The sequence below is a fragment of the Bidens hawaiensis genome, unplaced genomic scaffold (genome assembly GCF_021521415.1).
Source record: "Bidens hawaiensis isolate Kalapana, Puna unplaced genomic scaffold, B.hawaiensis_p1.1 tig00036885_1, whole genome shotgun sequence".
NCBI classification, from domain to species: Eukaryota; Viridiplantae; Streptophyta; class Magnoliopsida; order Asterales; family Asteraceae; genus Bidens; species Bidens hawaiensis.
The window spans coordinates 74,265-93,761 of record NW_027496450.1 but is presented as its reverse complement, the minus strand read 5'-3'; the positions used below and the strand labels follow the sequence as shown (position 1 = coordinate 93,761).

Sequence of the window (19,497 nt, the reverse complement as noted above, 5' to 3'; positions counted from 1 at the left end):
ACCAGCTGGTTGAACTATATGGGTGTGGATGTGAGGACCCGGGTTAGGCCGTTTCATTTCTTATTTTTTAAAAATCGATTTTGTTTTATTATATTTAACCAAGTAAATTCATTACAAATTATACAAATCATTTTAAATAAATTAAAATTAGTTTTCAAACTAATTAAAATTTGTAAATTATAATTTATTGTTTTCAATTAAAACCCAACTTTCATATTTCGTCAAACCTTTAAAACGAAATTATATTCCCGTTACTTTATTAATTTTAAAATTGTTAAATTTGAAGCTTATAAATTCCGTTACATTTATTAAACTTTTAACCCACTAAATTTCATTCGTTATACCATATTTCGTTAGCTTATAATTCGTAAACTTTGATTCGCTAATCTTTATTAGTTTTAGCCCGTTAACTTTATTTCAAAGACTTAGTTATAATCGTTCAAGTTAAGATTTTTATTTAAAATTCGTTCAATGTTAAACGGTAACTTTCACATTAATATTAAAGTTATAATATTAAAAACCGTTAAACTTCCGTAAAGCTTAGAATAATATTAAAATAATCAACGCCTTAAAATAATAAAATTTATAGCGCATCATCTTTGAAACTGAATAATTAACCCGTATAATTCTGTTAGTTAGTCTTTAAATTTTCGTATTTCCTATTTATAGTTCGAGAAATTGAATAATTTCGAGTTCTTTAACGTATTTTCGGTTGCTTCGGTTTCGTTGTCGTTTTGGTTTTTCATTGCAATGTGTATATTAAATTTCGAGGTGAGTTTCTCACACCCCCTTTTTAACGCTTTTACAATTTTTGAGGGTAGCATATATCTTATCTACTCAATGGTTTATCGAGTCATTTACAAAACTGCGATTCATATCGTGGACTTGTGTGTTTACGTGCTTACTTGCTTACGTGTGTTGATTTTAATTTCAAGTGGTTGCCTCAATAAGTATGATCATACGCCCCCCTTTGCACTCAGGACAATTTTGTTATGAGTGGAAAAGGGACCCCCGATCCGAGTACGTTGGTTGTTACCGACTGGAAAGGACATTGCATTCAAAGTAGTTATAATTTTCACAAGTTTCATGGAATTGCATGATTTTTTATGTATTATATCAATTTGTGTGAACTCACCAACTATTCAATTAGTTAACCGTATTATATATATATGCTACAGGTACCGTTAGTAGAAAATGACACATGGAGAAGATACTAGACTAGGTTGTTTAAACCAATTAGTAAACTGCTTATTTGTATCTATTTTCCTTGTATTTCTTGTTTCAAACTTGTATACTTGACTTGTAAATTAATTAATGATAATATTGTCACTTAATAGTATCACATGTGTTTTAAACAATATGTATGTCACACTTTGCCGTTTTCGCTTTAGCCAGGGTGTTACAGATTGGTATCAGAGCCGTGACTATAAGTAGGGCTGTCATTTTTACCCGAAACTCAACCCGAAAAAACCTCCACCCGAACCCGAACTAACCCGACCCGAAAAACTCAAACCCAAGAAAAGACTAACCCGAACCCGAACCGAAGTAATGCGGGTTGGTTTTCGGGTTTGATTTATAAGTTTTGGGTCAAACTGAAAAACCCGAATAAACTTTTTGTTTTGAAATTAACTATATTTTTAGGTATAATAGGATGAGTCTTAGTCACTAAAGTTATCAGAATTTGAGCATAATCGACTGTTCTTATTCCAATTATTATGGATCGATTGTTCATTGTTAATTTATGTTTTCTGTTTATTACTAATAGCAACCGTAATTAAACAACCAAATCACGTCTAATTGAAGACGATTATGGTTCGAGTTAGTTACTTGGTTTTACTTTTCTTTTGAGTTGTTTTATGACTTTTTCAAGTTATGTTGATTTATTGTTTGATTACTTGCGACGAGCAAATAAGAATATGTTGTTTTAATTTTATGATTGAAGTTTTTTAAATTTTTTGTATTATTTTCTAGGATACTCGAAACCCGATTAACCCAACCTGAAAAAACCCGAACCCGAATTACCTGAACCCGAAAAATCCGTGAGAGATTTGGGTTGGGTTTCGGGTTAAGATTTAAAACTTTAAAACCCGAAGAACCCGACCCGAAAAACCCGAAACCCGAAGAACAAACCCGAAGAACACCCCTAACTATAAGATAGGACATTAAACGTAGTGCCCTAGTTAGTTATAGCTTATTTGTTTATTTGCTTATTTGTTTAGGGTTGCATGATTAGAAATTATGTGAGCCCTATGTGATTGTTCGAATGCACATGCTATATTACTTTATTACTATTGATTCGATTACGCCACAATTACACAAGCACACACACACAAGTCTAAGGCTTATGTTTAAAACGAAGACTTTCAATTATTTTCAATCGGTTTTATTTCGGTTTTCCGATATTTCTTCTTCATAAAGACGATTCTATGTGGCGTATGTAGTTACTGTAAGGGAGACGTGCTTGTTTTCCGAACTCTTGACACCAAGGTTATTGAAACCTAAGGATGAGCAATGCGCATAAATCCCAATCAGCTGCGGGACGTGGCTGCTTACCTGGAGATTTCGGAAAAGGGCATGAAACCTATTAAGCCAAAGCATACAAACCAAACGCCATACGAATTGCAACTTTTTATGCTTTCAAGCGTGACCATGCTCACTTTGTGAAAAGAATATGGTTACACTCCTAAGGATGTCACACAAGTCATGGTGGTTCATGCGACGTGTGACTCCGACACTCAATGTTTTACAATGTGTTTTAACTAAAAGTCTGGACAAGTCGTGGTGATACACGGATACCCATCTTTTGGTTCGATTTAATTACGCATTTTGATTGTGTGTTTTAATTGCAAGTCTGTCAAGTCGTGGTGATACACGAATACCCAACTTTCGGTTCGATTTGATTACGCATTTTTTGATTTTATTGGAACATACGAGTTATGATAATTCATACAACGTGTGATTCCGAAGACTTAATTGTTTATATTGCAGTTTTGAAAAGTCATTGGGTTATGTGAATAGTCGAGTTTTAACTTTTTTTCTGTGTTTATATATTCATAAAATTTCTAAAAGTCGTACTATTGCATGAATCGTCAAGTTTCAACCATTTCTTTATTTATAAATTCTGTTATTAAATTTGAAAAGTCGAAAGGTTATGGTGATGCATGAATAGTCGATTTTCTAATTCGTTTTCTTTATTGGTATACACTCATTATTTCTTATGTTTTGAATTGAAAATATGAAAAGACATGGTGATACATAAATAGTTGATTTCCAATTCGTTTCTTTATATAATTCGATTATTATTATGGATTCAATTGAAAATTCGAAAAGTTATCGTGGTACTTAAACACTCGATTTCCAATTCGATTTCACTACTTATATTAAGTTAGTATTGAATCCGTAATTTCATTTCAAAAGTTTATGTATTTTCCATATGTTTATTCAAAGATTTTCGAGGTTATTATTGAAATACGAAAACTCATGCTAATTCGTGAGCATTTCAATTTCAATTTCGATTTTCAAATTTTGTTTCATGCGATTGTATTTCTTTATTTATTTTCATATTTATAGATGGATTCCGATTTTAGAAATCTCTCATGAAATGTTTCTTTTGATTTTGATATGAATTTCATATTTACGTTCCGCGTCACGTGAATTCTTCATGGCCTGTTTAATACTTGTTGGGGCGTGTGCTGCCACATGGGCCTAATTGGGCCGAGGTCCAAGCAAACCTACTTTAGCAGGTCCATTGTTGAATGAGTTGGGCCTTGGTGTTGTGGGATAGAGGCAAGGTGGAATGGGCCACCGGTTTGGGTAATAGGATTGATTATGTTGCTAGACAGCCCACTAATGTTGTGGAGACCAGGCCGAAGACCCATAGGGACCAACGGTGGGTTTGTGTGTATTACCAAAAGGCCCATATGAATTTTTTGGAGTGCCCCTTGCCTCTTCCATGGAATTGCCATCGACGACCACAACCACCACGATAGGGGCCACAACGACCGTGTCCCGGTCTAAAATCAGCATGGTAACTAGGATCGCTGTCCGGTTTATTAGTAGTGGCGTGTAGAGCTGTGTTAGCATTGATGGCAGTAGCGGCGACTTGAAGAGATTTCCGAGTTTCTTCATGTATAAGTCTTGAACAAGTCGCATAAAAAGATGGCAAAGGTTCCATATTCTGTAAAAAATGTACCAATGCCTTCATATTGTTCATTAAGACCAGTAATTAGTTGAATGACCAGGTCTGTCCACGTTGTCAATTTGGTCTACGAGAGTTTTTAATTCTTGACAATAAGCATTCATGTTTGGGAAGTTGCCTACGCGGGGTAGTAGCAAACTTGGTTTTGAGGTGGAAACCCGGGAGGGTTTATTGCTAGGGAAAATATTAGCAAAGGCTTTCCATGCGGCGCGAGCCATTGTATTTTTCTTCCAAATGGTGTTAAGCACGTTGGCTGCAAGTATATGTGGAGTTTTCATATCTGCTCGATCTTTGTTGGACGAGGAGCTTTGAACTTTTGGTGTCGAAGAAGTGAGATGGTCATAAACCATGTAAGTTTTGCAATGAATAATAAATAACTCTAACCAGGTTGTGTATTGCACATATTCTATCTCCTTAATATTACGAGGATGAAATTTTTGATGTTCGTTGACGGTAATGCGGGGTAAAAGCTTATTGTCTATGTTGAGAAAGAAGAGGATGGGAGGATTATGGCCATGATCGATAACCGTAGCCGTGAGAGAAAGAGAGAGAGACAGAGAGAGAAGGGGGGGGGGGGGTAGGGAGGTGGTGGCGGCTAGGGTTTAGTGAAGGATGACACCATGATAGAATAAAAGACTTTTGGTAAATGGCTCTTTACCGTCTTTCTCATTTACGTATGATATAAATACACATACAAGGTTTCTTTTACAAGACAAATATCTCAACTGACATGCTAAATACAATGTATGAAATATGTGATAAATATATATAAGTCTATGAGGTTGCTTGTGATAATTGGTCGAAACATGCATCACCAAGAGTAGGTGAACACAATACTAGAAAAATGAGTATCATCGCGAATAGGTGACGTACATATCACCACAAGTAGGGTAAATACGATATTGAAAAACAAGTGTCACTACGAGTAGCTGGTTCGCATGCTAATGCTAGTAAGTAGATACGACAACGTGTGAATTAATAGATATACATGGGTGATAATGGAATAATGGAATGGTACTCGGGTTGACCCGATACAGTTAGAGCTGATTAAAGAGTAGTCTTAAAAGGGGGTATAGAATGCCAAGTCCCAAATGCTGTTTTATTAAGTGTCAAAACTAACATATTGTTGATAAAAATATTTAGAATACTTTTGTACGATTAATAACGAGTATCGTTTAACACGTTTTAAATGAGAAAAACAACTATTTATAAATGAGTAAAGAAATTTGGTGACCTAAATTCGTATTTAAGTTCAATATAAAGTTTTTAGAAGATAGGAATTCCACGAAAGTCATAAACTAATAATACAAACTCGTTAAATACACAAACGGTTTGCCGTTCATCAAAACATGAGTATGAGTATGACAAGTGTATGCCAGCTAAACCGTATTTGCACCAACATACCATGGAATTTAGAGCATATGCCATGGTTACTCCCACGACCAACCGCTACAAATGTTGTTATAATCCATTATTATAATGTTTACAATTCATTTTCCACTCCTATAATTAAAAAATCGAACAAAGGTAAAAACATTGCATTAGTCACTTATCAATTCCTATGCACAAAGATAAGATAAAAATAAAAATTCAAAATTCATCCCCTTGGCAACAATTTTGATCATCCAAAGTTCAAACTATTGTTTTTCAACTAGAATTTTTACACCTCGATCAACTTCTACTTTATATGTCCTTTCGAATCCTTTCTAGAACATACTTACGGTCCAAGCAGAATGAGATGCTTCCGCTTTGTCATTAATACCCTCGATATCAAAGACACAAAGCGGTTTGTTTTCCTTATAGCTGTTATCTTCTTCCAAACTCGTTTTCCTGGCATGATCCTGGTTTAAATCATTCGCCAATGTCATTAATGACACATCAAGCTCCTTAAACTCATTTAAGAGCCACCGTGTCTCAATCTCAAACCCCACAACAGATTCATCATGTGACCTTAAACGCTTGGAATCTAAAACCTTAATGTCAACTAAGGATTCCTTGGTAATGCAACATGAAGCATGCGGGCATTTTTGTATCATTTTCGCCTTCGTTTTTCCCTCGTAATCTAAACTTTCTCTTTGTACTTTTCAAGCTTGTTCTCAAGCTCAATATTATCCTTCTCTTGCTTCATAACAAGTTCGTTTAAGAGCTGAAAAACCTCATGATCATACTCCGCTTGTTCTTCCATCAATCTTTGATTTTGAATGGCTTTAAGCTGAATTGCAACCTTTTCTTCTTGAAGTCTGGTTATCATAACCGTTGCTTGGTTTGCAGCTACTGCAGAAGCCTTACGTTCTTCATCTAGTTCTATGTATAAGCGACATACCGCAAGTCTTTCCGCTTTTAAATCTGCCATTAAACTATCAACCGTGACGGCTTTATCTTTTTTATCTTCTTCATCTCCACATGATGATTGCAAGAGCCTGGCTTCTGTATAGTGCATACTATTACTATTGGATAAAATGATTTAAACTAGCTAGCTTGCGACAATTAAACAACTGGTAGATTGAAAATAATAACAAAGTCTATGTAAATTCGGTTTTTCTATAATGGAAAATGATTAAGCACTAATTGATTGAAAAACTTTAGATGCGTCCCTTTTGATAATATTTCGGTCATCATCTTAACTTATTAAATAGTTGGTCTAGAAATGAAGTATGCAATCTTTACCTTGATCTCCATCTTCATCACCATTCACACTAGAACTTCTGCTACAACTAGTTGATGAATCAGTCCACTCAAGAGGGATTATCTGGTCAAAAACTTGTATGTGTGGACTCTTATTCTCAACAGGAAGATCCATGAATTCCACCATTTGATTGCCTTCAAATTTTGATTCGATCTTTGACGCACTGCTGAATGATCTATCAACAGACATTGCCTGAAAGTTGATGCTAAAACACGAGCGCCTTCTGCCATTCTCAGTTGACAACTTTTGACTCTCAAGGCAATGATAATGATTCAAAAACTTAGTTGCATGTGCTTCACAAATAAGGTTTTGAAACGGGCTTACGTTGGTGTTCGGGTCAAACAAATGATCAATTGTGGAACACCAAACACAGGGGGGTTTAAGACTGTAGTAAGTAGCAAACTTTCGGATAAGATATGAGAAGATGGAGTTGAAAAGAAGCATTATGATTAGGATCCATTCGAGTACTGCGTACGATAGCATAAGGATTGTTTTGTGGGTGGCAGCCATTGATGTTCTTGAGGATGATTTGAAAGATATAAAGAATAGGGAAAAGAAAAAGGAGGAGACATAGTTGATCAAATTAGGGGAGTTAATATGATTATGATGGCCATGGTGATTATTATTATGATTCCCTCACACCAATTTTTGTCTACTCCTTAATGAAAGTAATTTCAGTTAAGGCTTAATATGTTATTATTAAGGCCCTTTTATCACTATGCCAATTAAATCATTTTTTGTTTTATTTCTCAAATCAACATTATCGTTTTGTTTTTATCATATGTTTAATTGGATAATATATAAAGATAAAATATAATCATAAACGTTTTAATCTTAGTGTTCTATAGGATAGTTACTATTTTATTTTTTTATAGTTTGTTTAGAAATAACACGGCTAGAAAATTGAGTATCCAAGACACATCAATATTATCAACGGCATGTACTCGGTTACACAGATAACATATGTTGACACATATCCACTCACTTGACCTGTTGATGATCCACAACATGTGGAAAAATATATGGTCTAGTGGTTGGAGACTGAAAGAAATGCTGACTCTTTGGGTTCAAAAACACGCATATCCTTATTATGTTATCACCGGTGATCTCCTGGTGCTTTCAACATTAAAAGATCTCACGTTGCTCATCATGATCCATAGGCATGTACTTATATTTACGTAAAGTGTACTGTATTATTACATCATCAACAAACTACTAATCATTTATTTAAGGACTATTGGTTTTTATTGGTCCCAAGTATTTCATTTTTGCCGGCGCTGGTCCCAACTATCACTTTAACTGCCAACGGTCCCAACCTTCACACAAGTGTCTGCCACCAGTCCACGACTAACCGAGTACTAACTCTGTTATGTTTTAGCTGACGTGTCCATCCTACGTGTTAAAAAACGTTGACGTGGCTGCGTGCGTGTATATTAATAACAAAAACCCTTCTCCTCCTGTATATTCTCGCAAAGTCCTCGAAGCACACGAACCCAACCTCGTTTCTTATCCACCTCACTTATCATACGCCTACACTCCTCTAACGTGCACCGTCCCTCACCAACAATCATCTCAAACACCGCAAACAACTCCTCCGCCGTTATCATCCCGTCACGGTCCGTATCAAACACCTCAAACGCGCCTCTTATCTCCTCCTCACGCGCCGCCGGGACCAAACGCCGCACCGATCACTCCAAACTCCGTCAAGCTTATGCTTCCGTCGCCGTCGGTATCGATCTCGTCGATCATTAGCTTTAACTCCTCAGCCGGAATCGGTTCGGATCCTCCGATCCGGTTTAGTAAGGATTCTAGCTCCGATCTGGTTATTCTTCCGTCGCCGTCGGTGTCGAGTAGGTTGAAGGCTTGGATTAGTTCGTCGTGTGGTGGTAGGACGCTCGTCGGAGTGGTGATGCCGGTGGATTTTGGATTACGGTGAGATGATTCCGGTGAGGTGGATGACGTGGCGAGTGATGAGTTGGAGGAGTGGAACGACGACGTATCGGATCTGGAAATGGTGGTTCGTTTCTTTGATCTGAATAGGTTCTTAGGGTTTATTTTTGCGACGAGTTTCATGATTTATAATATTTTTGTTATTAATATACAGGAGGAGAAGGGTTTTTGTTATTAATATACACGCAGGCAGCCACGTCAACGTTTTTAACACGTAGGATGGACACGTCAGCTAAAACATAACGGAGTTAGTACTCGGTTAGTCGTGGACTGGTGGCAGACACATGTGTGAAAGTTGGGACCGTTGGCAGTTAAAGTGATAGTTGGGACCAGCGCCGGCAAAAATGAAATACTTGGGACCAATAAAAACCAATAGTCCTTTATTTAATATACGTGGATTACCATTCAAAAAGAAAAAAAAATGGAGGCAGCGGAGAGAGATAAGTGGGCACGAGATGTGACATAGAACGAGGAGGCATGAACGATACACTAGCGATGGTTGTGGCATCACATGCTGGGCGGATGATGATGCAACAATTTTTCTTAACAATCATATGAAAAGACATTACACCGAAAGGAATTAAGACCACTATCATTTGACAACCCTCAAGCTACTTAGTTTTTTTTAGTAATAATGCTTTAGCTTTTTTTTTTTAACGGCCAACAAAAGCAAAATTTTATTAAAAAACACCAAGCAATCGACCTGGGACTAGCAAGACACTAGCTCAAGGACCAAGATACACCTAACAAAACCACCACGGAACATTTACAAAATGTGCCTAGCTATATCTTAAACTTACACCAATTCTCCCAAGACAGCTAGACCCACCCGACCTATTCTTAACCCAAAGATATCCAAGTGCTTTTATATTCCCCACCACGATTTCCGCCGTAACCGCCATGCCATTAAACACTATGTCATTTCGCGCCTTCCATAAGCACCACACTGACACCAGATAGACCGCGTGGAAGAACTTCGCCTGTCGTTTTGAGCCCTTTATAAATTTATATAACTCAAGGATATCTCGAATACTAAACGCGAAAATATGCGGAACCATACACCAAGTTGAAACTGCTTGCCACACCGCTTGAGCCAAACTGCATGAGACAAAGACATGCCCGGTTGTCTCATCCGCCTCTCCACAAGCCGGGCAATCTAAAGACCCAACAAACACATTACATTTTGCCAATAAGGGCATCATCGGAATCCTATCTAACTCCGCTCGCATACTAGAATACCCACTTTACCAGGGACCCAATTATTTCATTTTACTCTGAACCTGGGATGGGTGAGCCTAACCCTATTAATTTTTTCTTTCAACTTGAAGTTGAGAAACCTCCTAAATCATCCAGATCCCACCCAACCTTATCATTCCCATCCTCCAACACTACATTTTGACATAATTGAAGAAGTTCCCTCAACTCCACCATTTCTGGACCTGAACATGGTGTTCTCAACCAGCCCCAAGTACTACATATTTCACCATTTACCATGATCAGACTGTCTGCCAAAGTACACCCTTTCTCCCTTTCCAGCCCGAACAATATAGGGAATTTAATGCTTAGTATTTCGTTCCCGATCCAGTAATTTAGCCAAAAAAGAGAATTGTTTCCACTCTTTAGCACTTGCATTAATATTATATCCAAGCGAATCCCCAACATTTTCAGCTCGTCTGTAGTTTTCTTTACCTGTTTCCATGGTCCCGGAATCGACATCTTCACTGGAATGCTTTGTCAATCCCTCGACTTATGATGAATCGACCAGACTACCCTCCTCCACAGACTTCCCCGCCCTCCTTTGAACCACCACCACCACTTTGCCAACAAAGCTCGATTCATATCCCAAAGCGAACCTAAACCAAGCCCGCCATAATCCTTCGGAGCAATCACCCGTTCCCAAGCGACCCAATGAATCTTTGAATTTTCCTCCGAACCACCCCAAAAGAATGTTCTTCTTAGTTGGTCTAGTTTATCTAACACGCCGTCAGGGACCCGAAATAGAGAAAAATAATAGGTCGGTAAAGCATTAAGTACCGACTTAATTACCGTGACTCGTCCCCCGAAAGATAAAGTTTTAGCTTTCCACTGTGACAATCTCTTCTTGAACATTTCTACCACCGGATCCCATGCCGCAATACGATTCATATTCCCTCCGATTTGGAGACCCAAGTGCTTAAACGGAAAACTTCCAACCCGACACCGGAGTAACTCTGCCATATTCTGTTCTTCCATCCGGTTCACACACATACTGTCACACCCCGACCATGACGGAAACGTCGGGGCTCAACCGATTGTTCATCGCACACGACACTATTAAGTGACAATATTTAATCAACTCATTTAAATTCATAAAAACACAAAGAGTCACATAACTTGTTCATACAATAACCAAATTCAAATCATAGTAAATAATATATTGTTCGTTTTGCTAATATCCTAATAGTCTCGATAACGTTTTTTTTTCTTCAAGTACTCGAGTCAACCTAAAGTCAAACCTGTAACATTGCATAAATAGATTTTGTCAACACAAAGGTTGGTGAGCAATTTCATAGTTTTTGAACAATAGATATATAATATGAAATTCCACAACTTGTATACAAAACAACAAATAATAGCAACAATTTAGATAAATGAAATCGTTAATAAGAATACATTAACGACACCTTTCTATAAGGGGATGCCAAATATACTCGGATGTCACACCCCAACCGACGGCGGAATACGTCGAGGTGAGACGGTGATTTTTCATAGCACATGATACTACGTGTTACAATAGTCGTTAAATTTAATTTAATATCAAGCAATACAGAGATAAAATGAATTGTTTTATAGTCATCTAGGTCCAATCATGCAATCCTATATCTTGCATCAAGTAATCTTCAACAAACAAATTTCCTATACCTGAAAAACATGCGAGAGTGTCAACTAAAAATAGTTGGTGAGAACATAGGTTTTAATAAAATAAATTTTAAGTTGAAAGCAATCCATATGTGTTAAGTTACTTTGTATACTTTGTGATTACAACCAAACCTCTGACACATTTAGCGAGTCGTCTAATCCATGATTATACTATTATGTTTAATGTTTAACGATCGTCGGATTCTGAACACACAAGCCTCTACCTAAGGCCTGCGTGGGCGGGTCGGGCCAATAGATCTATCATCATACTACCACGGGCTTTAACAAGTTAATGGTTGTACATGCGATTAAGTATACACTTGTAATAATCACACAATGAATATCATGAATAAAGCTTGAATCAAATAACATGTAAAACAAATTGATTATGCATGTTTCCACCCCGAAGTATAAAACGTTTAAAAGCATGTAAAAGGGGCTATGAACTCACATTCGTTGATGAATTGAGACTTGTAACGCTTTTGTTTAGAGCCCTAATGATCAAGAAAGTTGTTAGAATGTGACCCTATTTCGGTGGAATAGAATCCCCGACCTCAGGTTCCCAGGAAAAGGTAAGTGGGTCCATTCACGCCCGGACACGCCACTTGGTTTTTCCTTAGGCCGTAGCCTTGGTGACAGAACCCTTGGTTGAATATCTATAGACTTGGTGTTTGTTTGGAAGTACAATTGGATTTTAGGGTTTCAAGTGATACTTTATGGTTTAGGGTTTTAGATTATCTTTTCTAGAAAAGAATAGATTATTTACTGTTCAAGACACGAATTTTTAAAAATAGTAAACCTTTGAGTTAGATTACGAAAATTTTATATCTTGTAACCGTATGAGTTTCTTAACATGTATATTTTTTATAAGATTTAAGTGTTTATAAAAAAATATATAAAATTCATAGACTACCGAGGGGTCTGATTCTGAGTCAGTTTAGTAGAAAAATAACTAAAAATCGATACTTTAACAAATTAAGGAGATTCTAGTTGGATAATTTTTATAATTAGAAGGTCTACAATATATCCAAAAATTGGGTCATAATTCGTAAACATGAGTGAGTTATGACATTCGTTTTGAGGCTAAAGTTATCTGTTAGGATTTTCAGCAAGACCCTTTGTTAAAGAAAAATAATAAAAACGTTTTTAAAGTTTATAAAATTTTACACCAAAAATTACAGAGATACTAGACACATAAAGAACCAATTTAGGCTTTTGAAATTCGTGATTTAGATATATTATGACTGATATCTAAGCGTTGAAATAAAAGGTTTTTCTGCAGAATGAAAGAACAAAACATTATACGGAAATTAGAACTTACTAGGAAGGAAACGAGTTGTGAATCTTTGAGAGGATGATGATCACGAATTTTCAACCTTGGGGCTTTGGAATATGCAGGTTTGGAATGAATATTAGGGGTGCTAGAGAGTTCTATTTATAGGGGTGTTTAGAGAAGAGATTATGATAAATTAGAGATAGAATTTGACTAGGACTTGAATTCAAATTTGGATAAGGCTAATCTTGGAGATCAAGAATAGAATATTCTAGAAGGTTATTCTTAATTTGAATTTAAGGATATAAATAAAATTACTTTAGAATAAAATTGACAATGACAAATATTAAATCTAGGCATTCCTGGTTAAACGTGTCACGTTAACGATTAACCATGTATAACTAAATGTACATAGAAACATGTAATTGTGCATATGAAAATAATATTAATAACTAGAAATAAATAATATATGATTCCATAATAATATAGATGGTGAACTAATACATGGACCTTATTAAATACGAGTATAAAAGATTAGTGATTTCATGCATGAAAATGCATAGGTGTTACATCGGATTTTGTATGAAATCGTTAATAAGAATACATTAACGACACCTTTCTATAAGGGGATGCCAGATATACTCGGATTTATGAATCAACCATCCAGCGGTAAACACATTAGCACTTAAACATATAAGCATATAATCACCAAATCGAGCATTTATTTAAGTGAAGTATACAATAAAGTTTGTAGTTTAAGACTAAAGTATAAATCATTTGGATTTGAATAAGTTTGCAATGTCACCCCCAAAATATAAAAGAGTGAAAACGGGGGATGAAAGTACTCACATTCAAGTAATAAACTTGAAAGATTTGATGATTTGGAGATTAACCGGAACGATGAGTTTAACGAACGAAGCCTAAAGGAGAAGAAGTCTTGTATTAGAAAAGTTGTCTTGGAAGTCTTTAAATGAAAATAAATGATAAGAAATATAAACAATTTAAAATTTAAGGTTTAAAATGTAAATATTTAAAAAATTATAATAATAGTCCTTTAAAAATGTAAGTTTGCTCGAAACCGGGTTAAAGTATCTAGCCCTTAATTTTACTCAACCTATGTTAAGTAATAATGTGGGTAAAAATGCAAGAAAACAAGTCCCTTTATAATATAGATACTAAAACGGGTTTTAACGAGTGTTCGGGTGGTCGGTTCGGGTCTTGGTGACTTGACCAAACCCAAAATCAACTTTCCCAAAATAATAAATGTATGAGATAACTCAATAAATCTTAAAGAGACTTAACCAAGTATGTAGTTCTATTGTTTTAGAACTAACAACGTCCGTTAATCGAGTGTTCGGTTTAGTCGGTCCAAACTTTGTTATAAGATCAAGTTGGATTCAACATTTCGAGTACTTTGTGAAAATAATTAAAATCAGTTTATAAAGTATTTTTAAAGAAATATATAACCTTTAATGGTTAAAAACACACTTGTGTGTCTTAAGCGAGTAAACTTTGTTTAGTTCGGTTTGGTTCGGTTTTTTTTTATCTTGGAATAAGGCCAAGAATGGTTAGCACATGTCCAAACATCATAGAACTTTTAAAATAATTTATAAATAATAATACCAAAGTTTTACATACAAAAAGTCAACAACAAAGTCTTTAAACGAAAGTTCGGTTTTCGGTTCGGATCTTGTTTCGGGATAAGACCGAGGTTAGATTCTACAAACCCATAACCATGGAACTAATTAAATGATTTTAGAAACTCAAATCTTACATAAAACATGTTTATACAACTATTTAAACAAACTAGTAAACAAGAGTTCGGCTTCCGGTTTGGAGCTATTTACGGAATAACCGAGGCTAGTCTCTACAAACCCATAACCATGGAACTCAAAATGTAAAATAAAACTAAGATGAGCAGAAGTTAAACAAGTATAACTAGTTTGATAGTTAGATGCAGAAAATATATATAATCAAGGACTACTACGAGTCCTCCATGTAGCTTTGTCTTCTGGGCTGGACACTTAACCGACCGAGACCGGAGAAATGCCCATCGAAGGTACAAAGGGTGCTATTATATATATGTTGTATAACAATCTTCAAGTATAAATAAGTGTTAACAAGTTGATTATAATGTAAGACTATGGTCAGTTTGACTTTGGAAAGTCAAACTGCCAAAAAAAATATGAAGAACACCTTTGAATGCTTGAGAATTGAAAGAGAAAGAGATGAATGAGCAAGGATTAATGAAGGGGATAGGGGTGTATATATAGAGTGGGTTGAAAGGGTCAAGCATGGGGTGTGATATCAAGGTTTGCATGCAAGAAGGGTCAAGACAAGTCACAAAACAACAAAAAAATAAAAAATAAAAAAATGGGTTGCTGGTCTGCTGCTGGACAGCACGTCGGTTCGCGTCCGGAAGTTCGTTTTTGATGTATCTTGAGCGTTTTAAGTCCGTTTTCGAATCCGTAAAAGGGGTTTTTCAAATTAGACAAGCGGGAATGTTTTAGTAACATAAAATCCAATATTTTATATATTTGAAATGTTCGGGATATAAATCGGGTCGGTTTACAACATAAAAACAAATACAAAATAAATACAATTTAACCCGAAATCGAGGATTGTCACACATACCATACACCCGACACTTTGATAAGTTCACTTTTAACCCCGACACCATGTGAAAGCATCTTAAAATTCTACATAGATTCATAACATTTTCCTCCTCCCATTCTCCTATAAATATTACGTCATCCGCGTAAATAAGGTGCGACACGAGTGGCCCATTACCTCCACATTTCAGCCCCCGATATAGGACCGTAACCTCCGCCCTCTTCATCATCGCGGTTAAAGCTTCCATTGCTAAACAAAAACGGTGATAACGGATCTCCCTGCCGAAGACCCCGAGAGCAAGAGAACTCCCGCTTAGAAGAACCATTTACCAAGGCTGACGCTTGTCCGGCTCCTAAAATAGTCTAAATCCAATTTCTCCACCGAATCGGGAAATTCATCTGACTTAACACTGAATCAAGGAAACCCCAATTAAGTGAGTCATACTCCTTCTCAATATCAACCTTAAAAATCATGCCATGTTTTCCGGACTTACGCAACCATGCCACCAACTCGTTTAGGATTAACGGTCCATCCAAAATACTTCTGTTAGACAAAAAAGCGGACTGTTCTTCCGAGATCCACTTCCCAATTACTTTAGCTAGATTTTTCTTTTGTATACAATTTTTATATACTTTAGTATTTGACTTTATATTCTAATAATAAAATTTTGTTTGTTAGCAGTATATTTTTTTTAATTATATGCACGTTTTGTTTACCTTTACTAAAAGTTGACACTATTTTTTTAAATATAATTAGCTACCGACTGCAAAATGTAACGATAATCTATTGGCAGAGACCGCCGATGATTCATCATCATTGAACGTTTCGTTATACTTTCATGGTAACTACCATTAATCTCCGTCGATGAAATGCTTGTTTGTGATCCCTTGGTAACCTGTAGGTATCATGCATTATCTACGTCATTTTTTCGATGGTGTATCACCAACGGATTACCAACAACACCCACCTTCACTAACACTGTATTCTCGGGTTTAAAATACAAGGAAAATAAATAATAAGATTGGATAAGGGAAAAAAGAAAAGAAATTATATACTTAAAAAACATTCTCAAGTTAAAAGAAAAGAAAAGAAAGTGTTAATTACATTTTTGAGTTAGATATAAAGGAAAAGATAAGAAAAAAATTGTAACTTACAATTATTTCCTCATTCTTGAGTAAAATATGGGTAAATTAGTAATAAATAAACTTTTCCTTCACAATCCAGTCATATTTGACAGGAAAGTTTTGGAGGAAAAAATGCCAAACTTTTCTTTCCATTCTCTTTCTTTTCTTTTAATAAAAACACTCAAGAATGAAACAAGAATAATTTTCTTATCTTTTCTTTTTTAAACCCTTAAATAAAAAACTCAAGAATGCAGTGTAAAGGATTACGAAGGGATTTATCTGCCACTAAAATTTTTCCGTTTTGTGAGTAACTAAACAAAAGTTAGATTCTTTATTTAATATGCCAACTGTAAAACGAAACTATTTGATTTAACTATAAAACAAACCTATACGTGTTCATAATATGATGCAAATACAAAATGTAGTATGTGATTGTGGATTATTCACCTGTCTCAGCTATAACTAAGATTAAAGATAGACTCTGAGTAGTAAAAAAAAAACTTATTCCATCAAATTATTAGTTTTTTTTGCATCGAAATAGAATTCAAACGAGCAACAAACTTATTCCATGGGTTTTGTATAAAGAAAATACAATAATATAATTTTACGCAATATATGATATGAATGTATTTTTACATACATTGGACTCTCCATATTTAATTAGTTCATGCGCCACGTACATTCACGTCGAATCATTAATTATGCAAAGACATTAGACATAGGATCGTTGATTGTTTCATTGTTTGAAGGTGTCGTATGGTAGTTAACCTTTTAAGAGTTTGAGGCCTGTAATGTGTTATATGTTTTGATTTAGATCTGAACAACATGTAATCACCCGTCATCATTCCTCTAAAATAACCGGTCACCTTTACTGAAAGAACAATGCCAATCCCTCCTATATATAGTACTATACTACTATGTCATGATCTTGAAAATAAAAAACGACGTGCAACTAAATGAAAATCACATATATGTGACATATGATGAAAGTTTAATTCACTATAATCATTAATGCTTTCGTAAACACAATACATGCTAATAGCAACTTGACTTGATATCCAAATTTAGCTTAGCATCTAATGGCTCCACCTAGCCAACAAATCTTGGATAAATAACACTTTGACTAAAATGCCCCTTGGTTATCCACACTCGTTCAATTTATTCGAACTTAAAAAACACACAAATTGATGGAAGAAACAATTAGACCCTTGGGTTTATAGATGGATCGAACTGTCAACTAAACCCCTCGATCTGATCTTTTGATATATATAAAAATCAAGGACACTTGGGCTTGCCTTCTTGTGTCTTCCAGTTGTTGTAGCAAGAACACTTCTGTTTGTTGCCATAAACACCTGGTGGTACACACAGGCATTTGGCGCAACACTTTTGGCAAAAGAACATGCATGGCTTCTTGTGCGATGTTGCCGAGCACCTATACGTGCATCGCGGTTTGCATTCTGTATAAATAAAAATTCAATATTAGTTCAATATACATCATTTGATGTTTCCTGCGTGTAACAAGCATTTAAGTTGACTCAAATTGAATACGAAGCTCATAACATATAGACTTATAAACTTATGGTGAACAACTGAATATTGTAGGTATGCTATACCTGAGGGACGAAGCCTGTTTTTCCCCTGTAGAATAAAACAACAAATTAGTGTCCCTATTCAATTCAAATAATTTAGACATGGCATATTTTGAGTTCCAACTCAAGCTAGCTAATAATTTTTTTGTTCCAACTTGATTCATTTGTTATTTATGTACTTCTGTTATATCTTCAATATTAATTTCATATATAAATGTTATTCTAGTTTCAGCATAACTTCATAATATGCAATGTGTATTTATACCGGTAGTATATTTATATACAATAAACATCATTATACATGTTTAAATAACAGTTCGCAGGCCTAGTTTCAGCTCGATCAATGCATGAAGTTCGATCTCAAACTCGTTTAAGTTAGGCTCATTTCAAGCTTTAAGTGAGGCTATTTTGAATCGCCAATGACATGCTCAGCTTGTTTACATTCATATAAACATGTATACAAATATAATAATGTGTTTACTTTCTTTATCTAGCTAGCTATTTTCATATTATGTTGTGGAGGATTAAACTTACCTCAGCCACTTCTGCTAAGGCGAACAACAAAATCAATGACACAACCAGAAGCAAAGGCATGCGTGATCGGCTTCCCGCCATTCTTCCTCTTGGTAACAAAATCAAGATCTAGCTAATGATTGAGAGAGAATTGAATGGATTGTGAAGAAACTTAGAAGTATCAACGGATATTTATAGGAAATTTTTCCATGGAAAATGTGAGAAGTGTTTGTAGCTGAGATTGACAGACAGTAGATCGTGTTTGTGTGTGTGGATGCGGAGGTTAAGCCGTGAAAAAGGGACGCAGCCATTAAACCAGACCATACTTCAGATCGTGAAAACCAATGCAAATTAAATTCATCGGATAAAATGCCGGGTTTCATGTAATTTTAATCTTTTGTCATCGTGACGCTAATTATTTTGTCTCCCTTCATGTTCTTCTCATGTGTATGAAATTAAAAAAAGAAGATATTAAGATAACAAGGTGAAGTTGGTTATAATCACATGCAACAGTTGAGGCTCTCAACTTCTTACGGAGCCCATAACGAATTTAGTGCTTTACTTGCAAGTCATGTGATTATTTATATTAAACTTTAACGTACCGACTTACAGTGAGCTTTTCCGAAATTGGTTGCATATTTGTGACACAACTT

The 19,497-nt window shown here is 35.5% G+C and overlaps 3 protein-coding genes and 1 pseudogene across 3 annotated transcripts; all 4 read right to left on the bottom strand.

Annotated features, from left to right (window-relative positions):
* Window positions 1-6,260: 6,260 nt before the first annotated feature.
* On the bottom strand, window positions 6,261-7,394 carry LOC143588930 (putative myosin-binding protein 6). Its single transcript, XM_077069820.1, has 2 exons — window positions 6,866-7,394; window positions 6,261-6,625 (listed from the first exon to the last, which is right to left on the bottom strand). Exons 1-2 carry the CDS (start codon window positions 7,392-7,394, stop codon window positions 6,261-6,263), a joined length of 894 nt encoding a protein of 297 aa, XP_076925935.1.
* An 889-nt stretch (window positions 7,395-8,283) lies between these two features.
* LOC143588929 (putative calcium-binding protein CML36 pseudogene) lies at window positions 8,284-8,957 on the bottom strand (annotated as a pseudogene).
* A 656-nt stretch (window positions 8,958-9,613) lies between these two features.
* Window positions 9,614-10,550, bottom strand: LOC143588928 (uncharacterized). Its single transcript, XM_077069819.1, has 2 exons — window positions 10,172-10,550; window positions 9,614-9,990 (listed from the first exon to the last, which is right to left on the bottom strand). Exons 1-2 carry the CDS (start codon window positions 10,548-10,550, stop codon window positions 9,614-9,616), a joined length of 756 nt encoding a protein of 251 aa, XP_076925934.1.
* A 7,467-nt stretch (window positions 10,551-18,017) lies between these two features.
* LOC143588922 (protein RSI-1-like) lies at window positions 18,018-18,946 on the bottom strand. Its single transcript, XM_077069815.1, has 3 exons — window positions 18,866-18,946; window positions 18,356-18,380; window positions 18,018-18,199 (listed from the first exon to the last, which is right to left on the bottom strand). The coding sequence occupies exons 1-3, from the start codon at window positions 18,944-18,946 to the stop codon at window positions 18,018-18,020; spliced, it is 288 nt and encodes a 95-aa protein (XP_076925930.1).
* Between the last annotated feature and the right edge of the window lie 551 nt (window positions 18,947-19,497).

Bases quoted from the DNA above. Each gene is read 5' to 3' on its own strand.
- LOC143588930 (XM_077069820.1), bottom strand. From the start codon at position 7,394: ATGGCTGCCACCCACAAAACAATCCTTATGCTATCGTACGCAGTACTC. The intron at 6,626-6,865 runs GTAAAGATTGCA...TGCACTATACAG, and splicing joins TGATGAAGATGGAGATCAAG to AAGCCAGGCTCTTGCAATCA.
- LOC143588928 (XM_077069819.1), bottom strand. From the start codon at position 10,550: ATGTCGATTCCGGGACCATGGAAACAGGTAAAGAAAACTACAGACGAG. The intron at 9,991-10,171 runs GTTTCTCAACTT...TTGGGTCTTTAG, and splicing joins GGATCTGGATGATTTAGGAG to ATTGCCCGGCTTGTGGAGAG.
- LOC143588922 (XM_077069815.1), bottom strand. From the start codon at position 18,946: ATGGCGGGAAGCCGATCACGCATGCCTTTGCTTCTGGTTGTGTCATTG. The intron at 18,381-18,865 runs GTAAGTTTAATC...TTTATTCTACAG, and splicing joins CCTTAGCAGAAGTGGCTGAG to GGGAAAAACAGGCTTCGTCC. The intron at 18,200-18,355 runs GTATAGCATACC...TTATTTATACAG, and splicing joins AAACAGGCTTCGTCCCTCAG to AATGCAAACCGCGATGCACG.